The following is a 21766-nucleotide window of genomic DNA, read 5'->3' on the forward strand; positions in this document are numbered from 1 at the left end:
AGGACGTCCCAATCTCTTAAATGCACATGGGGTGTTTCTCAATGTCAAGGAAGGATCCTCCAGAGCCACTATTTCAAGGATGCTCCGTCATCGAGTCCCGCCGAAGGACTGTTCCAATGTCCAGGATCCTTGGAATTCTCCCGAGGCCGGAGTCCTTCGTTGTGGGAAATTTCGAGGATGCACATGTGTATCCTCCGCGGTCTTAAAATCCCCACAATGCTTTGCGCACAGACCAATTTCCAAAATCTTTGGAGGAAATGGCTGATTCCAGGCAGTACACATTTAAATGTAAGTATGTTCAGTGGCGTAGTAAATGTGCACATGACTTGTGTTTAAAGTGTATAGTCCGTTTGAGTTTTGCCCGTGTGAACGCAAACCGAACCTTCTGAAAAAGGAAACAAACTGTCGTCTGGTGCGCACCAGAGAAGCGGACTATTAGGTTTGAATGAGACCTTAGAGCGTTTTGCACCTAAATAAATAATTAAAATGAACCTTGTTTTGACTTTGCCTCTTTTGCTGATATTTGTGGTTTATGCTACAATGTGCACCAATATGTGTAAAAAAGGTTTGCAGACATCAAGTATGATATATGAGTGGAAAGGATGTACAGAAACACTTTTTTGGAAAACTATGAGAATGAAGAAAGGTGATGAAGATGAGAAATGATTGTAAATTTATGTAAATATGTAAGAAGGAATAACTTGCAGAAATGATTTAAAGGATCATCATTGATCAGCAGTAAGTAAGGGGTGGGAATTATAAGCATTAAATGCACGTTTTCAATTAAGACTGAAACATTTTGTCATTTTCCGACAGCCTCAGCGGGTGATTCTCTGGCATGTAATGAGATATTCCTGCTCCCTTTCGGACACATGATTTATTATAATATTATGTTGAATATTAATATGAACATTTTGTTGAATATATGAATATTATTATGAATATTGATAAATACTGTATTCTAACAATACGGTATTCTGTTATCCACATATTTGTTTTTTTAATCTGTTCGAAATAAAGATGAAATGAAATACACATTTTATTATTGATTGGTGATGGTGATTTTATGATTTTCTTATGGCTGCTTATCCTCAGTGGCGGAGGTGGGGGGTGTCCACCCTATTGGCCACCCCAAACACCCTCATCACACCACATCCCAGCCGTCCGTAGCCGTCACTAGTTTTCCCCGTAGCCGGCCCGTCACTAGTTTTCCCCGTTTTCATTCCTGTAATATCCTCCTGGGACCCGAGGACATTTTATTTTTTCCTATCTTGTTTATTTTGTATTTCCTACCTATTTAGGGTTAAAAAAAACATCTTGCAATTTAGACTTTTTGAATGTAATTTGATTTTTAAATGTAGAGGACATCAGGACCATTTTTGTTTGAAAAGACAGCCAAAATGAACAGATAGACTATGTAACGTATTATGGTTATAGAGTGATATTAATACAATAATACATTCACCTTTATTTAAAACATAAATAAGTAATTGATCTGAACATTGCTGTTTATTTGGTCACTAAAAAACTAGTTTGGTTTTTGGTGAATCTTTCCAGATCTTCAAAGACTTTGTAGTCGATGTACTGGGAAAGTACCTCATTGGACTCCAGTCGGCACGGGCTGTGTAGGGTCATCTTGACTAGTTTTATGGATAAATAAAATCAACAATAAGACATACTACTCATGGAGCATCCTGCATCTTTTCCCCCCTTCTTCTTTTACATTACATTACATGACATGTTAGACGCTTTTATCCAAAGCGACTTACCTCAATACTGTGGACAATCCCCACAGGAGCAATTTGGGGTGAAGTGTCTTGCCCAGGGAGTAGATACTTGATATTAGATCAGATATACTTTTTTTTATCCAAATCTTGGGAACGTTTTCTTTGTTATAGCATGTAAACAGGCATTGCACACTAACTACACACATACGATAGAAAGATATCTATATCTGTGGGGTATTTCTAGAGAACAATGTAGAAATGCACAATGTAAAAATATACAAAAGTCAGAAAACACTATAGTTATCTAACATACTCAAATCCAGCTTTAATAACACTTTATATAATTATAAAACATATCATATATATTATTCTGAAATGGACCAATCTGCACAATGATTACTTTTACTGTCGCTACTTTAACTATATTTTGATGATAATACTTTTCTACTTTTGCTTGAGTAACATTTTGAATACAGGACTTTTACTGTAACAGAGTATTCCTACACTCTGGTACTTCTACTTTTACTCAAGTACAAGATCTGAGTACTTCTACTTTTACTCAAGTACAAGATCTGAGTACTTCTACTTTTACTCAAGTACAAGATCTGAGTACTTCTACTTTTACTCAAGTACAAGATCTGAGTACTTCTACTTTTACTCAAGTACAAGATCTGAGTACTTCTACTTCTACTCAAGTACAGGATCTGAGTACTTCTATTTTACTCAAGTACAGGATCTGAGTACTTCTATTTTACTCAAGTGCAGGATCTGAGTACTTCTATTTTACTCAAGTACAGGATCTGAGTACTTCTATTTTACTCAAGTACAGGATCTGAGTATTTGTCCCCCCTCTGCTTCCTATAGATGAGGAACTTCAGCTCCATGATGAGGAAAGTCTTCAGACTCTGAGCCGACTCTCAGCTTCAGAGGACATTGAGCTGCAGAAGACAGCGGCCATGTTTTATCTACAGCTCAGTCATCACTGTGAGTAAAGAATCCAAACAGATTTGTATGTTGCTTCACTATCTTCTTCTTTATAGCAATGGTCTACAGATAAGTGGAGCAGGTAATGAGACGTGTGTTTGCTCTCCTCTGCAGAGATAAGCTCTAACGGACAGCGCGGTTATTATGCAAATTATCAACTGTAATTTTCTTTCTAGGGTTGGCAGATAATTCCCTGCATGTGTGGGCTTAACCTGTTAAGCCCCGAGCCTGTTTTTCAGGTTTCAGGCTCGAAAATGACATGCCCAAAACAAATGACTACAACTTAACTTCTAAAAGGGTTATATGAATAATTTATTTTATCAAAGCAAGGTTACATCTGTGAGTTGGATGTAGAAGTGTCAGAATCAATACAGATTTTTCTCAGTCAGAGTAAATTCAGATGGAACATAGCAAAAAAAGGTAAATTCTTACCTCCGCCTAAAGAAAAAACATGACTTATAGTGAAAACCAGTGGCGTTTTTATATGTACAAAAGTGGTGGGGCACAAAAAACTTAGATGTCTATATATAAGCTTCTGCAGTGACGTGCAGTGAGGTTCATGGCTGGTGAGGCACTGGCACTGACTCTTCAGGTTTACAAATATTATATTTTGACCTAAACCAAAATATAATATTATTTTCAAAAGCTTTTTTTGTCTGATGCTTCGATTAATTTTAAACAGACAGTTCAACAAAAGGATACCCAAAAAATGTAATTTTATCATTTAAATATTGAATTGTTCTCTCTTAGTAAGATCCCATTTTCAATAAAATGGCGGTCTTACCTTGACTTGAAGATGAAGTCCATTTGCCTATCCTTCTGGACAAACATTTCTATTACTTTTTTGTAAAAGTCCTCCTTATCTTCTTGTAGTTTCAAAAGTCTATCATAAATCTAATCCATAGATTTATGATAAAAAAATTATAAAAGTAGGGTAGACATGTGGATGTTATCCGGCTAATCAAAACGTGCATTTATCTAACAGGTACGTTTCCTACAGATCTTATTTCGAGCTATTTTCTAAAATCCTCGGGAGAAATCTCATTGCTTTTTTGTGCTTACTTCCTGGTTTTAGGACGCGCCACTGCAGCTCTCTCGTCTCCTCTTCACACAGCACACTTTTCGCGGCACACGTACTTACAGCCAATCAGCTCTGAATGATTTGAGATGACGTATGGTGGGGATGGTAGCTCCGTGCCCCTCTGGTCATTATTTTTTTGCCACACACATTACATTACAAAATACTCTGAGCATGCGCAGTGTAGTTTTTACAGTCACGTTCTCTTCACAGCGAGAGGAAGGGGCATAATCAGGTTTTGTCCCACATGGCTCTAAACAGCTCAATAGGCACACACTGTGACTGTAGACACACTAATTAGAAGAACACAGACTAAAACAGCAATGTACAGACGAATCAGATGATTAAACATGATCTTAAAATATATTTTATATATATATTTTTTTTTTTGCATTTTTGTAATCATTATTTGTAATACTTTCTGCTGACACTAGGTGGGGCTGTGCCCCACCTGCCCCTAATGACCAGTCGCCACTGGTGAAAACCACCCTTGAATGATGGGATGGTAGACTAAAAGCTTTAGGAATCCAAAGTATAACATATAATAAGTACCCTGTATCAAGATTGAGGCAAAACAAGTGAAATTTGACCTTTTTAGAGAGGTTTAGCAAAAATAAGTCCAGGCGGAATAAGCTTTGGGCACATCTGGTTCCATCAGTGCCATTTGACCTTTTTCAGGTACCAGACTATAAAAATTGTGTATTACATTGAATTATCACCATAGGTATTCATTCCATCCAAAGAAAACAAAATTAAAATTAAAAGATTAAATTAAAAAAATTTAAATTAAAAAAATAAATATATTTTTTAATTTAATTTGTGAAAAAAGGACCCGCCGACGGGGTCTTTGGGGCTTAACAGGTTTTAAGTGCCGTTATTCACAGTACTAGTATCCCAAAAACGCTGCTTCTTCACCCACAATAACCAGTGTTTCCTGTTCTGTGTGTTTCAGTGAAGTCTCCTCTACCAGACGCATTGTTGGAGCCGGTCATGAACTTACTGCTATCATCTGACCTGGATGTTCAGAAAACCATCTCTCTGTCTTTAGTCAATCTGTTAGTGAAGAACAACGGTAAGAGATACGAAATCACAAGGTGTTTTAAAGAGTCCTCTCCAGTGGCGTCGCCTGGCCTGGGCATCCGGGGCTTTAGCCCCGAATGTTTTTTCTGTAGCCCCGGACAATTCTCCCTCAATAATATAATACATTAACCGTGCTTTACGTGAACCTCATCATGACACGAGAGGACGGCAGCACTGTAATTTCCCGTGTTCAGTGAATGCAACAGAGGCATGACACCAGACCAATCAGAGAGTTGCATGGAAATAAACGTGTGCTTGTGTCATTCAAGCTCGGCTCTGTGTGTGTGTGTGGCAATAGCGCATTTAGTGTGATAGAGAGAGAGAGAGGGAGAGAGGGGGAGGGAGGGACCGGTGCCCGGTGCCCGGTGCCCGGTGCCCGGTGCCCGGTGCCCGGTGCCCGGTGCCAGCAGGGACCGTATTGTTAGCATCTGGTTAGCTAGCTGCACTAACGGACATAAGGAGCTGTTTGTTCCACAACAAGCTGGAGGAGAGTCCTCTCCTCTCAGACTGAGAGACTCAGGTGAGCTAAAGGACTCTCTGAGTGTTTAGATACTTAACTTTAGTCTAAGTTATCTCAGTGGGTCTCAAACGGTTTGGTCACAAATTATTCAAAAGATTGTTTCCGCGGCACACCTTCATATGATCATTATAGTTATAAAAAAAATAAGAGAATAAAGGAAAAACAGTTATGAAATACTATATGGCAGTAAAACAAGAATAGAGTTTAAAAGGGGAGTGATTAGTAAAATATCCATAAAGAAAAAGTACATCTGTTTACAGTTCTGCTTCATATGGGTGTTGAGAGAGGTATCCATAGATCTCTTCATTTTGCTCTCAAAGTGCACCAGATTGATGCATTTAACTTCAATATTTAAAAGAAAGTCTTCCCGGGGGAGCATCCCCCCGGACCCCCCCTAGAGGAGGTGAGGTCCGCCCCCCACTCATAACAAATACCACTTTACCCCTGCCTATATGCCGTGAGCTGATTATCGAGCCTTCATTGTAACAGTCGCGGGTGTATTGTGTGTGTGCGTGTGGGGAGTGTTGCAGTAAAAAATGCCACTGTAGTGCCGCCGCCACTGTGGGCTAAGCCCCGAATGTTTTCAGGTCCAGGCGACGCCCCTGGTCCTCTCTACTTTAAAGAGTCCTCTTCTGCTGATGTTCAGGTGTATATCAGTATGTAGTGTCTCTACTTTAAAGAGTCCTCTCCTGCTGATGTTCAGGTGTATATCAGTATGTAGTGTCTTTACTTTAAAGAGTCCTCTCCTGCTGATGTTCAGGTGTATATCAGTATGTAGTGTCTTTACTTTAAAGAGTCCTCTCCTGCTGATGTTCAGTTGTATATCAGTATGTAGTGTCTCTACTTTAAAGAGTCCTCTCCTGCTGATGTTCAGGTGTATATCAGTATGTAGTGTCTCTACTTTAAAGAGTCCTCTCCTGCTGATGTTCAGGTGTATATCAGTATGTAGTGTCTCTACTGTGACATGTCTGCTCTGATTGGTTAGCTGGCCGGCTCTGTTGTTATTGGTCAACATCTTAGAGATGTCCCTCTAATGCAGGGGTGGGCATTTTACGGCCCGCGGGCCACATCCGGCCCGTTGGCCGGCCTTGGCCGGCCCGTGTGAGGTTGATCATAAATTATAACATAATGAAAAAAAACAGCAACCTTTTCAAAATAAAAGCAACACAGCTGTATTGCTTGCATGGCGTAAATACTTTTCTAACTGTGTTGCTTTTATTTTGAAAAGGGCGCTGCTTTTTTTTAAATTTATTTACGTAAACGCTTATGCCTTGAACAGCTACGAGTGATGCTGGCCGGCTAGTCCTCGAAATGTCCGCTAAGGGAAAAAAAAGAAAGATCGATAGTGAATGCCGCGTTTTCAACAAGACATGGACCGCTAAGTATTTATTTACAGAAGTGAAAGGTAAAGCTGTGTGTTTAGTTTGTGGTGCGCAGGTCGCTGTGTTCAAGGAGTACAATTTGAGTCGCCACTATGCTACCAAACACGCAAATAAATACAAGAACCTGTCTGAGGAAGAGCGGGCAAAGGGGTCGGATGCTTTGCTAGCTAAGCTGCAAAGCCAACAACACATTTTCACAAAACATTCCACATCCAGAGATGCAGCTGTCAAGACGAGTTATGTCTTAAAAGTTAACCGTTTTCGGAGGGAGAGTTCATTAAGGAGTGTTTGTTGGACACTAATATGCCCGGAGAAAAAGGAGGCATTTGAGAAAGTGCCGCTCTCCCGACGCACTGTTACGAGGAGAATTGAGGACATCGCGGGAAATCTGGAGCTTCAGCTGCAGAACAGAGCGGTCAACTTTGACTTTTTTTCCTTGGCTTTGGATGAGAGCTGCGATGTACGTGACACTGCCCAGCTACTCATCTTCCTACGTGGGATAACTACAGACTTCAAAATCACGGAGGAGCTGGCAGCCATGCAGTCAATGAAAGGGACAACAACAGCGAGTGATTTGTTCACGGAGGTAAATGCATGTGTGTAAAAAAGTTGGGACTGAAATGGGACAAGCTGGCAGGCGTGACAACAGATGGTTGTCCAAATCTGACAGGGAAAAATGTTGGACTATTGAAGAGAATGCAGGATAAAGTGACAGAAATTAACCCTGAGCAGAAATAGGTATTTTTGCATTGTATTATACATCAGGAAGTGTTGTGTAAGTCAGTGTTACAAATTAACCATGTTGTTGATGTTGTAACTAAAATAGTTAACTTCATCAGGGCAAGAGCATTGAATCACAGACAGTTTGTTGCACTTTTGGAGGAAAGTGAGACTGAACATCGTGACATACCTTACCATGCAGCTGTCAGGTGGCTCAGCCTGGGCAAAGTGCTGAAAAGAGTATGGGACCTGAGAGAAGAAATTCAAGACTTCTGTGTGAAGAAAGGAAACGACATCCCACAGCTTTCAGATGCAGACTGGATGGCAGACCTTGGTTTTGCTGTAGATGTGACTGCACTAATGAGTGAACTAAATGTCAAACTGCAAGGCAAGGGCCTTTTTGTGCATGACATGTACAGTGCAGTGAAGGCTTTCATGAGAAAGCTGCAGCTTCTCTCAAGCCAAATGGAGGACAACATTCTCACGCACTTGCCAACACTGAAGGAAGCCACACCATCAGCTGATCACCTCCAGAGGTACTCATCCATGTTAGAAGCACTGCATGGTGAGTTTTCAAGGCGATTTAAAGACTTCAAAACAGTTGAGAATGAAATGAACATGATCTTTTCCCCATTTACATGCCATGTGGATGATGCACCCAGTGATGTTCAGCTTGAACTCATTGACCTGCAGTCTGACACACTTCTGTCAGAGCACTTTAGGTCAGTCTCACTGCCTGAGTTTGACTTTTCCCTGAAAGAGGAGAACTTTCCACACATCAGGAGACGTGCTCAGAAGATGAGGGTCCTCTTTGGATCTACCTACATATGTGAACAGACATTCTCAGTGATGAAGTTCAACAAATCCAGATACAGATCCTCTATCCCTGATGATCACCTCTCAGCTGTCCTTCGCATATCCACCTCAGACATTGAACCAGATTTCCGTGCACTTGTGCACTCCAAGACAGACTGGATTTTTCTCACTGAACAAGTAAAATTAACTGAAAAACAAAAATCCAAAGCACTCATTTCTTTTTGTATAAAGCTGATTCATTTCTTATCTTTAACATACTGTAAAACACCTTTTCAGTATTGGTATATTGAGCAGAATTAAGTTCAACTTATTTTTGATTCGGCCCCCCAACACAGCTCGAGTTTCTGAAGTGGCCCCTTGTAAAAAATAATTGCCCACCCCTGCTCTAATGGAATCATGTTTTTAATATTGCTGTTTTAAAATCTAATTGTTATCCACAATCACATCTTAAATTGATCCAATGAATAGGGTCATAATAACCGTGCATATACTGTAATATGGTGTCAGTGTGCAGAGCCTCTGTGGTTGAGATGGGGATGCTGGTTCCGGTCCGGAGACTCCAGCGCTCAGAGCCACTCCTGCGCCTGCGTCTGCCTCCTCGCCTCCTCAGGTGGGTGCAGAAGGATTTAAGGTCTTTAAATTGTTTAATAATAATTATTCTCTCGGTGTCTGGCTGTTACATATTTTTATATATATTTGTTTTTGTATTCGGGATTGTGGGAAACGGTATTTTGATCTCTCTGTCTGTACACACAAACTGAAAGATTGACAATAAAGTTCACTTTGACTTTTGAAAGTTTAACATGAGAGGCTGTCATGTTGGAGGGAGTGAAGCCTCTGCTGGCTTTAGCCAAATCCTACGACCCTCGAGAGCAGCAGGTGGCCTCCTGGGCTCTGCTGCACCTCACACACTCAGGTAGGGTCACTTCCTTTAAAGGTCCCCTATTATACTGTTTTTCATCAATATATTATAGGTCTCAGAACTATACAAACATGTCTCTGAAGTGTTTGGCTCCAAATACCAAACAGATCATTACAGCATCCCATAATCCCCTCTGTTTCAGCCCTGTTTCAAAAGTGCTGATTCTCTGTCTGTTACTTTAGATGAAAATTAGGAGCCACTCCCCACGCCCCTCTGAGAGATGATTGGTTAAAAAGAACACAAAGGTGCTCTAGGAGGAGATTCAGGTGATAAGGTGGGGGGGGGCTACCTTGGTTGCTGATTGGCTAATGGTTACACAAGCCAAAACATCGTTATGACATCATAAAGTGGCCAAAATCTGATCAGCTCATTTTCAGACAGGTTTTTATATAAAATGGATCAGGACAAAAAGAGAGAGAATCTTTTTTCCTGAAACTTTCAGAGTCTCTTTCCACAGAGGGGACACATGTTGATGTAGAAGAGACATGAAGAAGAGGGGACACATGTTGATGTATAAGAGACATGAAGAAGAGGATTTTGCATAATAGGTGACCTTTAAATCCTCACATATTTAACAAAAGCAGATGTTTTTTTCTGGTGTTATGCTCCTCTCTCTCTCTCCAGATTGGTCCAGGAGGCTGCTGGGTGATGCGGGGGGTTTCCCGGTTCTGGTTCTGCTGCTGCAGGGCTCAGACTCAGAGGTCCAGTTCTACAGCTGCTTCGCCCTCTGCAACATCTCTTCTGCTCGGGAGCTCCACCCGAAGCTGCTGAGCATGGGGAGTCACTTCCTGTTGAAGTCCCTGCTGACGCTCGCCTCCTCCTCCGTGCAAAATGTAACGTTGAGTTTCTCCTTCCTCAAGATTCAAGGCTTTATTGTCATGTGTACATAGCTACAGTGTAGATATATCAATGAAAATCTGAGGTCACACGCAACACAATAAAACAGATAAAATAGAATTTCATTGCCATTTCTACACTGTAGCTTTGTACATATGATAATAAACCTTTGAATCTTTTGAATCTATCATATGTATATACAGTATATTATAAGCCTATATTCATGCTACTGCAGTATTTGTTTACCTTTTTTAAAGAACATTTTAATTTTGTATATTGTTTATAGTGATTGATATACTATTTTTAATTTTAATTTTAATTGTTAACTCTTTTCCACTTTTGAGTATTTGCATTTTAATGTTGAGCACACTGGTCCTGTAACAAAAATAATTTCCCAATTTGGGATTAATAAAGTACCTACCTACCTAACTATCTATCTATCTATCTATCGACTGTAGAGGTGAGTTTGAAGGTAAGTTCACAAAAATGTATGATTAAAAATTCAGTTTTGTTGTTGTTTAGAACTCGATGCAGGCGTGCAGATGCCTACATACTCTCTCACAGAATGGTAAATATTTTCCCATTTCATTTTGCTGATGCTTTTATCCATTGAAATAACAATAAGTGCATGTAACCATGAAGATGCAAACTCAAAAGTGTCTATACTAGATGTGAGAAAATGTATTTTAAATACATTTTTACCATTGAAGATAGTACTTTTAACTAAAGTAACTTTTTTAATTTCCCATAATATTTATATTTTGCGTGGACTGTGACATGTTGTGTGTGTGAGTGTGAGTGTTTTTCGAGCAAGGCAAGTTTATTTATATAGCACCTTTCAACACAAGGCAATTCAAAGTGTTGCCAAAGTGGCAATTCAAAGATCTTGTCAAACAAAACAAGCTAATATAGAATAACACAGATATAAAATACATGAATAAAAGTTACAGTGCAGTGTAAGAGATGAATAGTTCAATTAAAAGCAGCGTCAAAAAGAAAAGTCTTCAGGCTGGATTTAAAAGTAGACAGAGTTGCAGCCGACCGGCAGGTTTCTGGGAGTTTGTTCCAGATACTTGGAGCACAATAACTGAACTTCTCCATGTTTAGTTCTGACTCTGGGGACAGAAAAGTGCACCGTACTTTAACAACAAACTCCTCCTAGGGATTTTATCCAATCATCTTCAAATCTTGACAGTAGCATCTCAAGACCTGGCAGATGCAAAGTTAGTGGCGCCCATTTTGACTCTCGCCTGATGGCTATGTGATCCCTTTCCATGGAAGGTGATTATCTCCTAACGCCAGCTGACATGCTCCAAACGGCCCCAAACGTCACATGATGGTTAATGCTTCGGCCCTGAACAGCTCATCTCCAAATCTGAGGTGCCGAAACACGATATTGCTGTGACACCAATGGACACGGTCCGATCGCTACCAAATTTCACATGTAATCACCGGTCCATGCCTCAAAACATCTACATTACAACAGAATTGTGTCGAAGTCTTTACGTTTGGTGTCAATCATGATGAAGTCCAAGCTATGTAACATGAATGGCATGTCCCCCAAAGAGTTTATGGAAATCAAAAATAGTCATAATTGTCTATGATAAACTGTGTAGCCGTAATATAGAAACTCAGAGACTTAATGTCCCCTTTAAACCCACCATATGTAATCCCACAGCCGTTACGGCATACAATAATGTACTGTATTATAAACGCTTTGTAATCTAGAGCCTTTGCTATAAATCATAATATTATAATATCATATTTTCCAGTGTTCCCCAAGTGATAAACTTAAGTATAAAATAAAAGTACTTAAGTATTTCCATCTTATTCATCTTTATACTTTTCTAAATCACTTCATCTCTCAGGTAACTATTTTACTTTTTACTCAGTTACGTTTTTCTTACATTACATTACATTACATTGCATTCTTTTAGATATACTGAACAATTTGTACTAACCCTAACCCTAAACCCTATCCATACCATAATTAGGTAATTTTAAATGTGAGTTTTCATTAACTTGTGTCTGTTAAAGGTGGGGTAGGTCATTTTGGAGAAACCAGCTCGAGTGCGCTAGAATTTGAAAATACACAACCGGAAAAGATCTGCCACTTCCTTATAGAGCCCCTCCTCCAACACACACGAACGCGCACATGACCAATGAGGGCACGAGATAGGTTTGTGCACACATGGAAGGCTGACAGGCAGGTAGGCCATCCAGTTATTTTAGCCGGGCCGGCTCAGATGATTGGTCGTGCTTTTTACAGTACTACGGCTTCCACAGATGAAATTCTTGTATGGATTTTTTGTCAAAGCACTTAAGATATTCATTGCTATCGGGATGTTAAGAGCATTCCATGGAATATAACAAAAAGTGTATCTCGAGCCGGTTTCTCAAACTTACCTACCCCACCTTTAATGGGTTTAGAAATCTTCCTACTTCTCAAGATAAATAAACTATTTGTTAGTGAAACCCTGACAGCGATGATTTTTTTACCAAAGTTTTGCAGATAATAATTACGCATTTCTATTTAAGTGAGGTTTTAAATGTTTGTGTTGTTGAATCAAAAGCACATCACATAAGGCATATATACATTTTCAGTTTTTATTTGACTCTATTGAGGTGAGTGACTCCATGTTTCAGTCAATACAATTACATGTTCCGCTCTTCACCTCAACATTTGGAGTATTAAAGTCCCAGAATATTTGACCAGCTTCTATGAACACATTTAAAAAATATATACATATATAATGGAATTGAATGTGTACAGTGAGACAAATATAAAAACACTTTTATATTTCATACCATGGGTTGTTTTATTTATGAAAGTGTTGATTAAACATACAATGAATAAAAAGAAGTACTTAAGTAACCAAAATGTATACAGTAAATAATGTATACTGTATATGTTTACACAGTGAGGCACATGCGTACAAAGATAGATTTGAATTTGTATTTTATTTTTAAATCAAATCCTAATTGTATTGGGCGAACCTGAGCTCCAGGAGAAAACCCAAAAGTGGATCAGATAGGGTATTCTGGACCTCAGGTTTTCCAGAAATCCATATTAATAAGGATTAAAAAAAACATCAGCAAAAAGTCCCTCCTCCATTTACCTCACCTCACTCCACCCTCCAAAGCGTCTTTGAGTTCAAGAAAAGCGCTATATAAATATAATTGTTGTATCTTCCCCCTCATACGGTGTTCCTGAAGTGCAAGTCAAAACAACATTTCAGAAAACACTTAAACATTTCACATTTTACGAAAGGGTATTCCTTTAGGGAGAACACTTCTTGTTTGTGATTGGACAGAGCCAGCCAGAGAAGTTGCTGTGATTGGTTGTTTTTGCTGCCAGTCAAGAAATTATGCTTTGTGATTGGTCTGCACCCGTCCAACAGCACCACGTATTTCCTGTTTGGTACTGTTCAGCTGTTTCTTCACAAATTGTAAACTGAGTTGGAAAGAATGGAAGATGAGATGGAACGAAGGATATACATACGATGTTATCCTCGACATGCTGTCAACCCATCACGACATCTACATGTCCCTTAGAACCAGGGGTGTAGTGCTGCCGGAGCGCCGCTCCGGTTGTTAGCATCTGGTTAGCTAGCTATGCTAACGTACATAAGGAGTTGTTTCTACAACAAGGTGGAGGAGAGTCCTCTCCTTTCAGACTGAGAGGATCTTATAACTACAGCTCAGTAATAATAATAATACATTTGATTTATATAGCACACTTTAAACATAAAAGGTTAAAATAAAATAAATAAATAAAGTAAGTGAGGTCTCCTCAGTCCTAACTCTTTAAACTGCGCTTTCAGGGTTCTAAGCAGGGGTGTAGTGCAGGAGCGCACCTATGACCAACAAAAAAGCAACATATGGACATAGGCTACTATATCAAATGTATTTAGAATTCTATCCATGTGACCCTTTTTTTTGTGGGTGGTGGACCTAACATCCTCTAGGGGGGTCCGGGGGCATGCTCCCCCGGGAAGATGATTTTTTTAAATGTTGAAATTAAATGCATCAATCTGCTGCACTTTGAGAGCAAAGTTAGGGACTAAATCTATTGATACATCTCTCAACAACACCCAAGTGAAACAGTACTGTAAACAGAAGTACCTTTTCTTTATGCATATCTTACTAATCACTCCCCTTTTAAACTGTATTTTAGTTTTACTGTCCTATAGTATGAGTTGGAATTATTTCATACCTGTTTTTCATTTATTCTCTTATTTTTTATAACTATAATGATAATAAAAAGGTGTGCTTTGGAAATACTTGTTTACATAAATGGTGACCAAACCGTTTGAGACCCACTGAGATAGCTTAGACTAAAGTTAACTATCTAAACACTCAGAGTCCTTTAGCTCACTGAGCTGTAGTTATAAGATCCTCTTAGTCTGACAGGAGAGGACTCTCCTCCACCTTGTTGTAGAAACAACTCCTTATGTACGTTAGCATAGCTAGCTAACCAGATGCTAACAACCGGAGCGGCGCTCCGGCAGCTGTGACTACCCGATTTGCATCTCTGCCCGATTTGCATTGCGCAAGCGCGAGATGGTCCGCCATATTGGACAGCTACATACGGCAACCCAAATAGGACATTTGTTTCGCAAAGTAGAAAAAAATAATAAAAAAACCCGGCAACATTAATCTGAACAAGAGAGAGAGTTATTGTTATTACAACGTGACTTCACTATTATTTAACAAATACTTTTATTGGGTTAATTACATTCTTAGAATAAGTGAGAAATTGATTTAACTTCTGTTAGACAGTTATCATACTGAAGAAATATTTACTGTGAATGTATGCAAAAATGTTTGGCATTAATAATTTATATGTAATTACATTAACTATGAATGTCTTTCATTTTATTTCAAATTAAATACAATTACATAAAAGATTTTCCATAAAAATGTTGATTGAAGAACACATCTCTGTTATTAGATCAGTAGTTTTCTTATATGACAATTATTGCTACATTTGAAAGGTCTTTACCAGCTTTGGAATTATATATATATATATATCGTTCAGATTAATGTTGTCTGGTTTTTTTAGTTTTCTTTTTCTGCTTTGCCAAGTGTCCTATTTGGGTTGCCGTATGTAGCTGTCCAATAAGGCAGACCATCTCACGCTTGCGCAATGCAAATCGGACAAAGATGCAAATCGGGTAGTCACAAGCACTACACCCCTGGTTCTAAGGGACATGTAGATGTCGTGATGGGTTGACAGCATGTCGAGGATAGCATCGTATGTATATCCTTCGTTCCATCTCTTCTTCCATTCTTTCCAACTCAGTTTACAATTCGTGAAGAAACAGCTGAACAGTACCAAACAGGAAATACGTGGTGCTGTCGGCCGGGTGCGGACCAATCACGAAGCGTAATTTCTTAACTGGCAGCAAAAACAACCAATCACAGCAGTGCTTCTCTGGCTGGCTCTGTCCAATCACAAACAAGAAGTGTTCTCCTTAAAGGAATACCCTTTCCGTAAAATGTGAAATGCTGTAGTGTTTTCTGAAATGTTGTTTTGACTTGCACTTCAGGAACACCGTATGAGGGGGAAGACACAACAATACATTATATTTATATAGCGCTTTTCTTGAATTCAAAGACGCTTTGGAGGGTGGAGTGAGGTGAGGTAAATGGAGGAGGGACTTATTGTTAATGTTTTTTTTAATCCTTATTAATATGGATTTCTGGAAAACCTGAGCTCCAGGAGAAAACCCTATCTGAGCAAAAAGTGAAGGAGGGAGGGGGTGAGGTAGGAGGAAGGAGGTGAGGGAAATGGAGGGAGGGAGTTACTGTTGTCCAGCTGGAGCTGGAGCTGAATCACCAGAAGCTTCCTCCATCTTCTCCATCTTCTCTGAGGAGGTGTTTCTCGCGTCTTTGGCTTTCTTCCTCATCTCCTTCTCTTGCATCTTGCTTATCATTTTCTGCAAGGCAACGTCTCTATCCTCAGTCTCCCCTCTCCTGCGAGAGAAGAAACCTCTGCTCTTATTCTTCATGTGAAGACAGAGGTCTTCCAGAAGTTTATTTTCCTCCTCCATCTTTTTCTCAGTTGTTGCCCAGCTCAGTCTTCTCTGAGCCAGGTCATCCCTCTGCTCCTCCACCTGTTTCAGTTGTGTCTCCGTCAGATGAAGCTTGGTCTCCATGCTCTGGTGTTTCTGGTCCAGGTTGTCCTTCTTCTGAGTTACCTCATTTAATTTGGTCTCTACCAAATTAACCTTGGACTCCCAGCTCTCCTGGTTCTGGGCCAGGTCTTTGGAGAACTTCTTCTTCTGCTCTTCCAATTGGTTTTCCAACTGCTTGACATCCGTCTCTTTGCGTTGGACAAACTGCTCCCAGTTCAGCTGTTTTTCAGCCAGGTCTTTGGAGAGCTTCTTCTTCTGCTCTTGCAAATCGTTTTCCAACTGCTTGACATCCGTCTCTTTGCGTTGGACAAACTGCTCCCAGTTCAGCTGTTTTTCAGCCAGGTCTTTGGAGAGCTTCTTCTTCTGCTCTTGCAAATCGTTTTCCAACTGCTTGACATCCGTCTCTTTGCGTTGGACAAACTGCTCCCAGTTCAGCTGTTTTTCAGCCAGGTCTTTGGAGAGCTTCTTCTTCTGCTCTTGCAAATCGTTTTCCAACTGCTTGACATCCGTCTCTTTGCGTTGGACAAACTGCTCCCAGTTCAGCTGTTTTTCAGCCAGGTCTTTGGAGAACTTCTTCTTCTGCTCTTCCAATTGGTTTTCCAACTGCTTGACATCCGTCTCCTTGCGTTGGACAAACTGCTCCCAGTTCAGCTGTTTTTCAGCCAGGTCTTTGGAGAACTTCTCCTCCTGCTCTCTCATCTGTTCTTTCAGCTGTTTGACGTCCGTCTGCCAGCTCAGGTTATTTTCGGCCAGGCTCTTAGTGAACTTTTCCTCGCATTGAAGGAGTTGTTCCTCTCTTCTCTGCTGCAGGTTTAAAGTCAACAGGTTGGCCTCGTTGTGTTGGTCTGAGAGCTTCTGTTGCTGTGTCTCATACCGTGACACTGTGTCTTCCAGCTGCTCTTTGTGTTGAAGCTCTGCATCTTCAATATTCCCATTCAGACGGGAGATTTCTGCCTCATGCTCCATGTTGGTGTCAACCAGCTTTTTGTTCCTGTAGCCCAGGAGCTCCTCAAGACGTTTGACCTTGTCTTTTTGGTTGCGCATACTGTGGCAAAATTTCGTCCTCTCCTCCTGAAATGCCCAACGATACTCATCCAGGCCATATATCTGGCCATTTCTGCAGTGGACCTGCCTGTAAGCTCGATCCGCTTCTGCTCCATGGTCGAATGGCCTGGGGTTTCCCCAGTTGTTCTGGGGGATTCTTCTATCCATGGCACCGTCTGTAGACTTGTGTTGTGCGTAGGTAGAATAATCTATTTCTCTTTGGAAGAAGTGTTCTGTGTAGAAGTCTGCGAAGGTTGTCTGAATGCGTCTAACCACTTACAGCTCTGGAGTGAAGAGTGACGAGTGAATGCACATCACAGCCCTTGCAATCTACCTTCGGACTCCTGTGACATCATCATGACATCACAGATCTCTCTGATCTTCTGTGACGGAACACTCATCAAAGCCAATGATGTCATCGCTTCAGTGTGTCAGGATGTCACTGAAATAGTTTGGTTTAGATTTATGGTGTTGCCATGGAAACACAAACTCGCAATAATACAAATTATAGTAATACATTTAATTGTTATGGCGCTTTTCTTAGTGCTCAAAGATGCTTTACATAAAATCAGAAACAGAAACAGTACAAACTAAACAAAACAACAATAAACAACAATAAAACAACAATAAAACTCAATGTTGTCACAAGTCAAAAGTACATAGTCCAAATGGCACCAAACGTCACATGATAGTTAACGCTCTGGCCCTGAACATCAACGTCAAATCTGATCATCTCATCATATGCTGTTGCCATGGAAACACGAACTCGCCATAAAACACGATGTCAACGTAACTCAATGGTAAATGGTCCAAACATTACCAAACTTCAGATGACCATTAATGGTAGAGCCCTCAACTCGTCTCTGATAACGAGGCAGCCCTCCAGACATCTGAGCCAATTGTGAGTCTTCACCGCATGCCGTAGCCATGATGTGGCGCCCATTTTGAGGCTCGCTTGATGGCTATGTGATGGAGCTGGACTGTGTGTTGTTGTGTGTAGATCTGATCCAGGAGCAGCTGATGGATCTGGACTGTGTGTTGTTGTGTGTAGATCTGATCCAGGAGCAGCTGATGGAGCTGGACTGTGTGTTGTTGTGTGTCGATCTGATCCAGGAGCAGCTGATGGATCCGGACTGTGTGTTGTTGTGTGTAGATCTGATCCAGGACCAGCTGATGGAGCTGGACTGTGTGTTGTTGTTGTTTGTAGATCTGATCCTGGAGCAGCTGATAGATCTGGACTGCTTGTTGCCTCTGCAGTCACTGCTGAAGACGTCCTCTGCTGTGTGGAGAGAGTCAGCCGTCACACTGCTGTCTGCGCTGACGTCACACACACCGAACAAAGTGAGGTTTCCTCCACAGCGGGATCTTAATAATAATCATTGGTAAACATTAGTGGTGTGTGTCAGCTGTGAAGGGGTTAGATCATGGATTAATAACGACACAATGGGCTTCAGACATGAACGCCCCCTACCTAAGAACAAGAGCCACAGATTCAAGACATTTCTTTTATCATCTTTGTAGATTTTTGGCGACTCCTTGTGATGGTTTATTGTCTCTTGTTTGTCATATCCTGTCTTTTCTGTTGTTTTAGTCTCTGTTTGGTCATTCTGCGTCATATTCTATGCCTCTTTAGAGTTTGTATGTTGGTTGTCTTGTGTCTCTTAGTAGACATTGTTCGCCTCTTTGTGACTTTTTGTTGTCATTTTGTGTCTCATTTCGGTGGTTCTTCATCTCTGTGCAGTCGTTTCGTTTCTCTTGGACTTTTTATGTTACTTTTTGGTTGTTTTGCATATCTTTGTAGAACATTGTCCCCCTTTGGGATCATATTCTCTTTCTTTCGTTGTTGTTTTGTGTCTTGTTTTGGTCTGTGTCATAGTTTTTGCATCTTTTCTCGGTCATTCTGAGTCTTTTGTAGACATTATGCATCCCTTTGTGTTTGTAATTTCTTTCACTTTTGTTGTCTTGTGTCTTGTTTCAGTCTCTCTAGTAATTTAGGTGATTTTGCATCTAGACATGTGGTTTTCCTAATTAGTTGTATTCTCTCTCGGTCTCTCCTTTGTTTTGTGTTTCTGTATCCATCTATATAATAGTACATCTATTTTTGGTCAGGTTTTGCATCTTATTGTATGTCTTTTTGTTATCATTTTGTCTCCCTTAGTTACTAACCAACAAGCCATGTGAGCAATAGCTTCAAACAGAGGCAATTCCAAAGTCCAAGGATATTTTCTGAGGGGACATCCCTTCTTTTAACATGACATTGAACTAGTAATCAGTAGATGTCCAATCAAAAACATAATTTACTGCTCTGTTTTTATCCCAGTTTTGATAATATCTCCCTGGTTTGTTTGCAGGACATCCTGGTGAGCGAGGGTCTGCTGGAGGAAGTGTTTCAGCTGCTTCTTCATCCCACATGCAGCTCCGTCATCATCACACACAGCTGCAGGATCATCACTGACCTGAGCAGCTGCAGCGAGGGTCAGCAGGTAAAGCAAACTCATGATTTAATGTCACACGCCTGCAGTAAATACACAACGCGCCTGTGTATAATCTCGTCTTTCTTATCCAGGCTGTGATGGAGGCTCGCTGTTTGTCAGGACTCCTCGGGGCTCTTCTGTCTCCGTCTCTGACTGATGACACTTTAATGCATCTGACGTCATGCTTGCAAAACCTCATGACACAACGTGAGGGACCTGGACTCAAACTAGTATTTGTCTGTTCTGTTTTGCTCTTTCTCTGTGGAATAAAACTCAAAAGACATCCTTTATCTGTTTTGTAATTTGCCATAATCCTTCACCTTTTTAGATCCACTTAAGTCTGAGTTGTCGGTCATGATAACATCAGAGCACGTTTCCAGACTTGTGAAGTTATCGGGACAATCACAAAATCCTCAGTTATCGTACAACAGTGCGGCCGTCATCAGCAGACTGGAAATGACAGGTACATAATGTTCTGTGAAAGTATGACTACCTGATAGTAAACAGATTGATTTTATGAAACTGTGTGTCTTCATACTGTTTATCCAGGAGAGACGGTCCAGCTGCTGAAGCCTCACTACGTCACCATGTTGGAGTACCTGTCGGTGTTTCTCAAAAATAAAGATTTAAAGTTCCAGCAGCTTGGCATAGTGACGATATCCAACCTCAAGACAGGTTTGTATTCGTTCTACCCTAGGGTGTTACTTTGTGTTGAAGTTTTGCATCTCTTTTGGACTGTCATGTGTTTTACTGTGTTCTAATCCTGTCTCTTTTTGGTTGTTTTGCACTGTTAATAGACATTTTGCATCCTTTTGTGGTCAATTTCTTTCATTTTTGTTATTTTGTTAATTGTTTTGTCCCTTTTTAGTAGTTTTGCATTTCTTTTTGGTCATTTTGCATCTTCTTGTAGACGTTTTGCATCTCTTATTAGACTTTTTGTGTCTCTTTATGGTTATATCCGGTCTCTTTTTGGTTGTTTTACGTCTCTTTGGCAGACATTTTGCATCTCTTTTTGTTATTCCTACTTCTGTCTTGTTTTGGCTTTTTTGGTAATCCTTTAATAATCAGTAGGCTAGGGTTTTCCCCTTTTCTCTGTTACTTTTTTAGACGATGTAAATGTGTTTCTCCTATATTTTTACATTGTCTGCTGTGCGAAACAACCTTTCTAAAAGCGTCCTCATTATTTAGTTAACATTTCTTGATGCATTTTAAACAGTAGTGGGGACAAGATCCACCAAAAGCAACTCAAAGTACTGTAGCCATTTACACCATCTTATCATAGTAGATATTCTTAACAAATGAATCATTATCAGGCCTTGAGATCCAGGAGTTGTGAGTCTTCTGTGTGTTTCCCCTGCAGATGGAGACTTCTCCTCTCTGTTGTCTGGCGGTGAGGTGGAGGATCAGCTCCGGACGGTTCATGATCAGACGGAGGAAACCAGACGGCTGCTGCAGACGATCCAGCCTCTCTCTCCATCTCCTGTTCACCCTTTACTGCCTCGACACAAACACTGAGAGACGAGCACTGAGCACAGCATTCATGCACTGAAGAAGCAGCTTTTCTCCATCATGTTTTAAAGTGTTTATTTATTAGTTTTTATGCTTACAGTCAACAACAACGTAAGTGAAAAACAAGGCAGAGAAGCGGCATAGTATCAACTCTTAACACGTGATAGTTACAAGCAATCGGATATTTAGGATTGGATACATTTGATTTTTATATATGCTTTTCTTATAATAAACTCACTTAAACTCTACGCCTCCTAACGTTGCTTTGTAAAGCGATTGCGCGCGATATCAAACAGAGAAGACTGTGAGTGCAATAAAGTCTCTGTGCATCGAATTCTCTTAAACAACACTCACTAAAACTGAAGCAAAGTCTTTGGAAACTAAGTTCCTTAGCAGCTTTGAAATATGTGATTGCTATACGTCACAAAATCAACAGGTAGGAGAGGAATTTACACAGGTACAATTGAACTCTTGTGTGCTAACTTCATAGCGCTAATCTAATTTAAAAGTGGCAAACTAAGGAAGGAAAAGTA

General features: G+C 40.3%; 1 protein-coding gene across 1 annotated transcript; it reads left to right on the forward strand.

Moving 5' to 3' along the window:
• Positions 1-1579: 1579 nt before the first annotated feature.
• On the forward strand, positions 1580-21433 carry LOC117493828 (vacuolar protein 8-like). The gene is given in 14 exon segments (XM_034144399.1): positions 1580-1625; positions 2592-2711; positions 4742-4861; positions 8815-8854; positions 8856-8917; positions 9116-9223; positions 9854-10062; positions 10589-10634; positions 18458-18591; positions 19602-19733; positions 19817-19931; positions 20053-20187; positions 20274-20399; positions 21085-21433. Coding segments are annotated over 14 exon segments (1548 nt in total). The 3' UTR covers positions 21240-21433.
• The last annotated feature ends 333 nt before the right edge of the window (positions 21434-21766 follow it).

Source organism: Trematomus bernacchii, unplaced genomic scaffold, assembly GCF_902827165.1.
Source record: "Trematomus bernacchii unplaced genomic scaffold, fTreBer1.1, whole genome shotgun sequence".
NCBI lineage: Eukaryota > Metazoa > Chordata > Actinopteri > Perciformes > Nototheniidae > Trematomus > Trematomus bernacchii.